This window comes from Cyprinus carpio, chromosome B12 (genome assembly GCF_018340385.1).
Source record: "Cyprinus carpio isolate SPL01 chromosome B12, ASM1834038v1, whole genome shotgun sequence".
NCBI classification, from domain to species: Eukaryota; Metazoa; Chordata; class Actinopteri; order Cypriniformes; family Cyprinidae; genus Cyprinus; species Cyprinus carpio.
This window is the reverse complement of record NC_056608.1, coordinates 14120201-14130059: the sequence shown is the minus strand read 5'-3', so window position 1 is coordinate 14130059 and position 9859 is coordinate 14120201. Positions and strand designations below refer to the sequence as shown.

The 9859-nt window shown below is 34.8% G+C and overlaps 2 protein-coding genes across 2 annotated transcripts; one reads left to right on the top strand and one right to left on the bottom strand.

Moving 5' to 3' along the window:
• Positions 1-63: 63 nt before the first annotated feature.
• Positions 64-2168, top strand: LOC122139224 (cysteine-rich PDZ-binding protein-like). The gene is made up of 5 exons (XM_042735506.1): positions 64-218; positions 535-600; positions 708-762; positions 865-968; positions 1061-2168. Exons 1-5 carry the CDS (start codon positions 203-205, stop codon positions 1123-1125), a joined length of 306 nt encoding a protein of 101 aa, XP_042591440.1. The 5' UTR covers positions 64-202; the 3' UTR covers positions 1126-2168.
• A 47-nt stretch (positions 2169-2215) lies between these two features.
• Positions 2216-6532, bottom strand: LOC122139223 (GTP cyclohydrolase 1-like). The gene is made up of 6 exons (XM_042735501.1): positions 6042-6532; positions 4909-5018; positions 4620-4675; positions 4017-4048; positions 3239-3323; positions 2216-3002 (listed from the first exon to the last, which is right to left on the bottom strand). The coding sequence occupies exons 1-6, from the start codon at positions 6346-6348 to the stop codon at positions 2870-2872; spliced, it is 723 nt and encodes a 240-aa protein (XP_042591435.1). The 5' UTR covers positions 6349-6532; the 3' UTR covers positions 2216-2869.
• Positions 6533-9859: the final 3327 nt, after the last annotated feature.

The following is a 9859-nucleotide window of genomic DNA, read 5'->3' as shown; positions in this document are numbered from 1 at the left end:
ACTGCACACAATTTTTAGTTTCTCGCTAAATACAACCAAAGACTATACAACTGTATTAAAGTATGCTTAGAACTTTTATTTTGTCAACGTATCATACGCATAGACTGTATACGTCATAGGTCTGCTGCTTCTAGCTTCGTTTTTACAACAACTGTGAGAACTAGCTAGACGTGTTAGCTAAGATTTTCGGACACATTTGAAGATGGTTTGCGAGAAGTGTAAGTAGTTACATTATAAATCATATTGTATATCAAAAGGGTTATTCGTTTTACACAAATATGTCCACGTCGTTAATATTATAGTTAGTATGCAATAATTCAATAGCTTTGGCTCGCTAGCAAGATCAGCGAGAGAAACAACAGAACAGTGTGCTATAAATATAAACGTCGCTTGTAGTTGTTGTTGTTGTTTTAATCTCGACGATGTTAAACATTAATATGCTGTGTATTCGGACGTGAAACTTGATAAATCAAACATGAAATTTGTGTGCTGTCGGACTTTTGTGAATTACGTATGTTTGGATGGCCTCCGCAGGCGAGAAGAAGCTGGGGCGAGTCATCACTCCCGATACCTGGAAAGATGGGGCTAGAAACACAACAGGTAATGGTTTAAAGATGAAATAACGTTTTATGTCTATTACTCTTTTAAATATGTGTATTTATGCTTCGTCAACACTGAGTACTAACCTGCAAACCGTTATATTACAGAGAGCGGTGGTCGAAAGCTTAATGAAAATAAAATGCTGACATCAAAAAAAGCCAGGTTTGTTGCATGGAATGTTATGCTTCATCATCACAGTCTTGTAATACATTTAGATTTGGAAGTTATAATAATGTAAGAGCAATGTGTGTGCTATTTTGACAGGTTTGATCCTTATGGGAAATCTGGATTTGCCATATGCAGAATATGCAAAAGCTCTGTCCATCAGTCTGGTTCACATTACTGTCAGGGATGTGCTTACAAAAAAGGTGAGCTGGATAGCAAGGGAATGCTTAGGTGCTCTTTACTTTCTGTCACACATCTATATGTTCTCACCACCCCTCTGTTTCTACTTTTACAGGAATTTGTGCCATGTGTGGAAAGAAGGTTATTGACACCAAGAACTACAAACAGACCTCGGTTTGATTTATTATTGGATTATAGAGATCTGTCTTTATCTGAGAAGTGGATGTTTGTGGATATCTGTGTTGACTCTTCCACGTGTTGAGAATGATCACTTGAGTTAGGGCTGGACAATATATCGAACGATATATTGTCCAGCCCTAACTTGTTCACAAACGAGTTTAGTCTGCTGTGTTTTGTGGTGCAAAAGGAGTGCACTAGTTTATGACTGTATTTATATAAAATGTCAGTGGTATTTTTCTCTCACTAAACAACCTTAGAGCAATATATTGGCTTGTACTGTTTGGACAATGTAGATGCCTTTGAGTACATTTGCTGGGGAACATGTTTTGAAAATGTTCTTATTTATTCGCAACCTCTTTTTTTTTTTTTTAAGTAAATAATTTATCATTTTTTAATACTACTGAACATGACAATGATTAGGCCATTTAATTAAAATAAAATAAGTTCTCTTCATGGCAATTTATTGCCCTTTTTTACTTATTTAGCCATTGGCTTTTACCAAAGTCTAGACTTTGACTTTTAAATGTTACCTCTTCCCACAGTTAAAAAAATATGAATATATCTATCTCGTTTGATGTGAAATTTCCTCTACTATTTTCAAGGCATTGTCACTATTATAAAATCTAATGTAAATATGAAACAAATAGACCATGACATACCAATATAAGACAGCTACAAGTTCAGTGTACAGTTATGTTTATAGTCTGTTTCCATTTCATATTCTTCTGCCACTGGTTCTTTTTGTCAACACTGTTCCAGAAGTTTTCTTTTGGTGTTCATTTGGAATTTAATTTCTCTTGGATCCACATAATTGTATAATAGAGTTTGTAGAGAGTAACTGTTATGGATGCTCTTATTACAGTATGTATGTATTTTTTTGCCATATTTTAAGTTTGAGAAGTCACAACATAGCAATACTTAGATTCTGTATAATATAATTTCCTTAATATCAATTCAATTAAGAATTGTCCGGGACACCTATTACAACGTGAAACTGTTTTTACATCTGTAAATATTTCTTGACAAATAAAATTGAGACAACATTTTGCAGAAATCAGTTATTTGCATTAAAAAAACACAGACAAATGCATCTCATAATGGTGCTTTATTGTGGCATTTGCCATTTGTTTTGACTTCTTATACAATTCAGTTCTATATATTATGTAAAAAAGTGACAATATCATAATGGCATTGTTGTTTATTTCTAACCATTTATAAATTATGCCACACAGTAATGTCACAAGAAACCTTTCATTGACTTATATAACTATAAATTATTGATCATGTTTGCTTATGACCTCTTAAACATTATCTAATCGGTGTATAACGGTGACAAGAAAAATGTATTTCTTTTAAAGGTATATACAAATTAGTTCTAGTATCTTCATTTTGTAAAAAGTCATAAGGTTAGACAAATATCTGAGGCAATATGTTTTCAATTTAGTAGTTGTTAATATCAGAAGTAAGATAATAGAAATATCAGTTTTAAGGCAGCTGTGTGAATGTTTGGCCATTCGGTGTTAGTTTCTCAAAACTAGTAGTTCATGTAATACTGATATTTCAATTCACATTTTCTATATGCAAACAGTGAAGACCCCTGAGTCTCAGTAGCTGGTGGAAAGATCTACAACTCTGGCTCAGTAAGATTCTCTTAGCACCATGGTGGGTTCAAATGTCGAGAATATTCATTGACCTGTTTGGCTGTAAACACACTGATGGAGTTGGAGCAGGGAAGGTAGTGTGATCACTGTGCACCTTTGGTCAGGGCCAGGAACTCTTCTCGAGCTTTTGGATCCTCTCTGAACACACCCAGCATGGCGCTGGTCACAGTACGACTGTTCATCTTCTGCACTCCACGCATGACCATACACATGTGACTGCAACAACAAACATCCATTCAGACCACAAATAACATTTGAAATACAAATTGCCATGCGTATTATTGTAGAAATAATTCATCAACCATGACAGCCACTGTAAGAAGCAGCTGAATGACTGTACTGTATTCTGAGCTTTAAAGTTCTAATCGCATTGATCTGTATTAAGAAACGAGGGTTTATGAGAAAGAAGGCTATTTGGTATTTGAGGTATTTGAAGCCTTTCAAATACTTACGCTGCCTCGATGACAACTGCCACACCGACAGGCTGCAAGGCCTCAGAGATAGCCATTGCTATTTGTTTTGTCAGGCGTTCTTGGACTGTAATAAACAAAATTAACAGTAAAACACTGAAGAAATGTAAACAAATGTGAGGTGCAGCATGGATTCAACAGTCAATTCTGAGGCTGAGATTGAGAGATGATAATGCAAAAAATAAATGTTATAAAGGACTATGTGTAATGTTACTATATAAGTAAGACTAGCAATTCTACAGTTCAAAAAGTTATGGGTATGTAAAAACTCTTAACCTATTTTAATTTTAAACCATTTTTTGTCAAATATTACATCAATATAATATTCAATATTACATTCAAAATAACTGTTTTCTATTTTAATAAATTGCAGAATGTAATTTATTCCTATGTTTGCGAGGTATAATTTTGCAGAGATCCTTCAGAAATAATCCTTAAAATGCTGATTTGGTGATAAATAAATATGTTTTATTAATGTTGAAAACAGTTGGGCTGCTTAATATTTTTGTGGAAAACATGATGATTCTTTTTCATGATTCTTTGATGAATGTAGATTAAATGTATTTGCATTTACTGTATTTGAAAGAAATCTTTTGTAACATTACAAATGTAACTTTTGATCAATTTAATGCATCCTTGCTGAATTAAAGTATTAATTTCTTTAAAAATATATAAATAATTCTACCCTGTTTTTTGAACATTAATATAGGTTTATATCCTTTTTTAGATATCTAAATAATAAAACAGTTGTGATAGTTACCTTGAAGTCTGCGACTGTAGATTTCAACAATCCTGAGAGGGACAAAAATTCACAGCATGTAAGTAAAAAAAAACAAACAAAAAAAAAACATATTCAATACGCAGCTATTTCCTTCCCAAAGAACGACAATAAATATTGTATAGAACTACAAATGTAAATGGTAAACATTTTAGACAATTTTGTAATAAGATTAGTAATAGATATCAATGGGACTGATGAATGGTGTCTCATGAAGTCTGGTTTATTTTATTCAGGCAAAGGAAGCACCAGGCTGCACATGATATTTTGTGAGGATTGCAATGTTAATGGTTCCCACAACCACCCCACAGTGGAGGTGGGAGTTGAGGGGGATTTCCTCAGCGCCAGAAGTCAGCTAGTCTGGCGTTTTTCAGATGGGACAGGATACTGTGCCAGGCTTTGGATCTAAGCCTCAAGTGAATGGGCTGTGATAACAGAAGAACTCAGCCACTTGTAACTAATACATTCTCTTTTTCAGACCCACTCTGATGTGATAACAAGGCCCTTTACCATCCGTCTGAGACTGGCACACTAAATTTTGTCTGTGTGTGTGTGTGTGTGTGTGTTTGCAAGTTGTATACTCACCTCGCAAGCTTACTGAGGCCAACAACCTTTTTACTTGGCAGATATCCTATGTGAACCTACAGATTAATTAACATAAAATCATTTATTTCTTATGCACTACAGCTCATTGAAAAGAACCCATTGACCTCCCAGCAAGCAACACTCTCCCAGGCCCAGACAAATGTATGCATCAATGATTCCCTTACAACCAATGAGACCGCCTTGCCTAGCAGTGCAGCATCAAGCATAACATAAACTGAGTGACTAAAAGCATCTTTCATTGCCTTTTTTAGCAGATATTGAGACATACCTTGCCAAAAAATGGTACTAGATGATGTTCACAAAGTGAAAACATGTCAATATCTTTCACAATAACTAGCTCCTCGTGGTTTTCATCAAAGATGGCATCATTAAGGACATCTGTGGGATAAGAAAAACATATATACAAAAGTTAATTACTTAACAAATAATTTTGATAGGATTTACACAAAATGAAAATATGAAAGGGTTTATAAAAACAAACAATATGCATTAAAAAACCCTCTCATAAATCAGGTCAGTTCAGTAGAAAGTGTGATTAGTTTAAGTAGTTGTTCACACCAATCAGACTATTGAAGCTGGTGCTTTCAGCATCTGTTGTAAACCAACTGAGCAATTCCAGAATGACGTATAAGTATTTTATACAATACCTCACCAACATAGTGGAATTGCCAAACACACCATGGCTAAATATTTTTAGTGTTATGTGACTTAGCCCACTAAAAACACTTGGATTAGAATGATGTGTTCATAATCTTGGCTACAATCACACCCATAAATGTAACTTATAAAAAACCCAGTTTGATGATGACGAGCTAAGAACTATTGAGGACTAAAAATGCTCAGTGAAAAGAAAAAAAAACGGTTTGAAGGGGTTAATAAAATAAACAGTGTAACTATATATTAAAAACTAGAAAATAATAACATAATTCTAACATATTTACGTTAGAGATAACGTTACTCAACGTTCCAATAAAACAATGACTTTTAGAGGGTCTACTTTATCTGTCAGTCCTTTTCGGGAGCACAATCGAGTGCTCTTGCGCAGCAAACTTTATACACACTCAGCTGTCTTAAAGACTTTTTAAACAAAGCACGTTATATTTCATATTCTGTGGTATATTCGTGTTGTGTAAAACCATAATAAAGAAGTAAACAGTAGAGTATAACGAGTAATACGAGAGAAATAAAAAGAAGCCTATCCTAGCTGGAAGTGTTCGAGCAGCGTAGCTGCTGCTGTTGCTATAGTAACCTCCTCCGGTGAAAGTGATTTCTGCTCACTAACTTGTAATTTCCTATTAACACGTTGTTTGAAAACCTTATATTTAAAACGGAATATCAGAAGTCAGGTGAAATTGTATAATGTAATTATTTTCTGCATAATAATAATAGCCTAATACTTACCGTAGATGGTCTCGTGGTAGCCTTTGGTCAGGAACTGCATGGCCTTCGCAGCACGGAGCGGGGTTTTGAGGAGCCCCTGTCGGTCCGTGTTTTCTCCCAGACCTCGCAGGATGGTTGTGTACGCCGCCTCCAGAGCAGGTAACCGCGACTCATCCTCCGCCTCTTTCCGGGACGCCTCGGTTTTGTGCTGGACAGAGACTTTTTTCGAATCGACTGTCAGCTCGCTAAAGCCGTTTCGGCAGAGATACTCTGTGACAATTTTGCCTTTGCACAAACCGTTCAGTTCTGCCGCCTTTTGGTATTCCATTGGATGTCCTTTAAATGACTAATTAAAAAAGAATAAATTATTAATAGGTTATTATTGTTTATTTCAAAAGTTAAGCAACAGATGTAGCCTATATTATTTCAGAACTGCAACCGGTTCGCAGGAAGGCTGTTGATCGCTGTAGTGCTTCTTAGTTGAGATTCAGTTGCAGTGTAAGTCTCTCCCACTCGGCGTGGCATTTATAGCAGCCCTCCACTATCACTGTGTCCAATTGAACACGTCGGTATTGTGAGCACGCGCTCTATTGTGTTTTACACGTCACACCCTTTTTATGGGGTGTAATTTAATAACGCGTTACAGTCATGCAAACAGCGGAAACTGATTCGTGATTTGCTAGTCTGAATGTAAAGGCACAAATGAGCGTCAGACATATGACCTCACGTGCTCACATATAAGCTAGACCCCCATAAACTGTATTAGACACGTCAAATTCTTAGAAAGTTTTAAATAATAGCCTAATAATAAAAATAGCCTAATAACTAGACTTAATGTTGTTGATAGTGTTGTTTTGTTGTTATGAGATATAAATGCATTGGCAAAGAGTTCTATTCATTTGAAAGGTGTACACAAATGCCCATTGCATGTGACTTTCCATTGATGTTAACTGTGTATACTGAGTTTAGGATATTTTATATCCCCTTATTCAAAACCTAACCATCACAAAAACGTATTTGCATAATATTAAATTATTATTTTGTATGTTTATTAAGTCATATTTTCCTAATATCTGTCCTTGCGGGCACATTTAGTTCACATGATGTTAGCAAAACCTGATCAAAGTCAAAAGATAATTTATTGAGGGATTTTTTAAAAAGTTCTTATTTATGGAAATCATGTGACTGAAAATATTAACATTCCACATAGCAGCATATCCAAGACTGATTTCTGTGACAAAGCTCGTTTTCCCCAAAAAAGGTCAGTTTTCTTGGGATTTTTGCTTGAAATTCAATCATGTGAACGTCAGGCGTGGACTGTGAGATAGCTTACGGTGGGTTTTGTTATGATTGTATGCAGCTAGACTTTATTTCATACAAAAAGTAATGAATGAGTGATTGAATGTATTAAGAATGAATGAACTGTATGTATAGATTAACATGAATGTTTTGGAATTATGCAATTACTTACAATGCTCCAGAATACTCAAATGTATTTGCTCAGAAAGCACAAAAGAACACAGATTCCAAGATTATAACCAAAAGGAGATTACTCCTTTATGCAATGTACTAAAATAACTCAGCAACTCCATTGCATCAGTATATTGCGTCACCTGGCTTTTTCCTTTTTTTTTCCTTTCGTGATGATGGTGAAGGTTCTGGTACAGCTGGCCTTTGAGAGGTAAAAAGGAAAGCTAGCTGACTGACCTAAATTATTATTATTTGTTCCTTGGAAAAACATCACAATGGAATTCAAGAGATGAGCTATATCAGTTTCAGAACTTTTGGATGCTGCTGTGAGTGTGTGAGTGAGTGTTTGCATTGGGGTGTTTTTTTTTTTTTTTTTTTTTTTGGATAGTTCAGTACAAATAAAATGTTCAATGGTAATGTGTATGTTTGATAGTTTTACATTAAGGTTTTTAACCCAAACATAATGTAAAGTTATGTTATGCTGGAAATTATACACTTTAAGTTATATATTTAAACATACACCAATCATAGGTCAAACCATTTCTAAATTGTTTGAGTTATAAAAGCCAGACGTGAAGAACCATTAGGGAACCAAAATATATAGCTGAGCTGAACCGAAGGATCTGGCTCACTAAAAAGCCAGAATTCCCATCACAAGTCGTAAGACCTGCTGCATGCTCTGCTTAATATAGACCTGCTTTGACATTGTACAAGGGTGATGCTGTTCTGCTGCTAACAGGCCAGACGTCACCAGTGTATGACAAGATCAGGATATCGGAGCATGGCATGAATCACAGAATCCATGCAAGCAGATCAAATAAGCCATGTTACCTTGGAGACCAGGCGAACAAAATGCTTGCCCCTCAGGCTTTGTGGACTGTTCATGACCCATGTGCATGAACATAGAAAGAGTTTCTAACTCACTGTTGAAACAACCTGAAGGGAACAAGCATGTGTTTTTAGATATTATATGATGTAGAAAAGCTGTTCTTTTATTGCAAGATTTTGCCAAATTTATTATTTAAAGGGTTACAGTTGAGGTCAAAAGTTAACACCCCCCTTTCAGAATCTGCAAAATGTTAATTATTTTACCAAAATAAGAGGGATCATACAAAATGCATGTTATTGTTTATCTAGTACTGACCTGAATAAGATATTTCACATAAAAGATGTTTACACAGTACACAAGAGAAAAAAATAGTTGAATTTATAAAAATGACCCCTTTCAAAAGTTTACATCCCCCTGATTCTTAACACTGTGCTGTTACTTGGATGACCGTTGTTATTATTATTATTTAGTTGTTCATGAGTCCCTTGTTTGTCCTGAGCAGTTAAACTTCCTGCTGTTCTTCACAACAATCCTTCAGGTCCCAAAAGTCTTTGGTTTTCCAGCATTTTTGTGTATTTGAACACTTTGTGTGAAAAGATGGATCTCAAAATCATACAGTCTTTGTTGGAAAGGGGTCAAATTTTAGGTTATAGGGTAAGTTTTTGTCATTTTTAAGTGCTTTTGTCAGTTTTATTAGTTTTTTAGCTTTAGTTCTCAGTTTTAGTAATTTAGTACAACATTTATTGATTGATTTTAGTTTTTTAAATAATATTTATATTTTATTTCAGCTGTATTTCAGTTTACAAAAAAATTAAGACTTTAGTTTTAGTTAACAATAACAACACTGAACACTAGATAAAGGCAAGGGTCAGCTATAATAAGGAACAATTTTAAACGTAAAGGTTGAAAATGTCTTCACAAGAAAAGAACACCCTGGACGGATGGCCATATATTAAATTTTTATTGAGAAGAATGGTTCTATGAAACATGTCTGTGATTTACAGATTAATTGCAATTTACAGACACATGTAGGGCCACAAAGGAGATGTTAAAATAGGAAAAGATATCTGTGCAAATCAGTGCGGAGAAGGTCTTCACACACAGGACTTTTGTATTTGCTGATGACGTGAGGAACGAAAGCTGTGTCGATCACGCTTGAGATACAGGCCATATGAGAAACCACGTGTTCTGAAACAGAAGCTTCCCTTCACAAGTACATGTATTGTATACATTGGCACCCACATTCAGCACATGGCGATACAAGTCATATCAGAGACATATCAGATTTATCAATAAGTTCATCAGAAAATTAAATCATGTTATTTATGTCCAATCCTGTATGACTATTTCTTCTGTTGAATTTAAAGGGCTTTTTTTTTTAAAGAATATCATGGTCACTAGAAAAGTTTAAGGTTAGATTTAAGCCAGTAAGAACTTATTTTCTTTTATTCAGCAAGGATGCATACATTTAATCAAAAGTGACAGTAAAGACTTTTACATTGTTTCATTTTACATAATAAAATCATCATACTGGAATGAT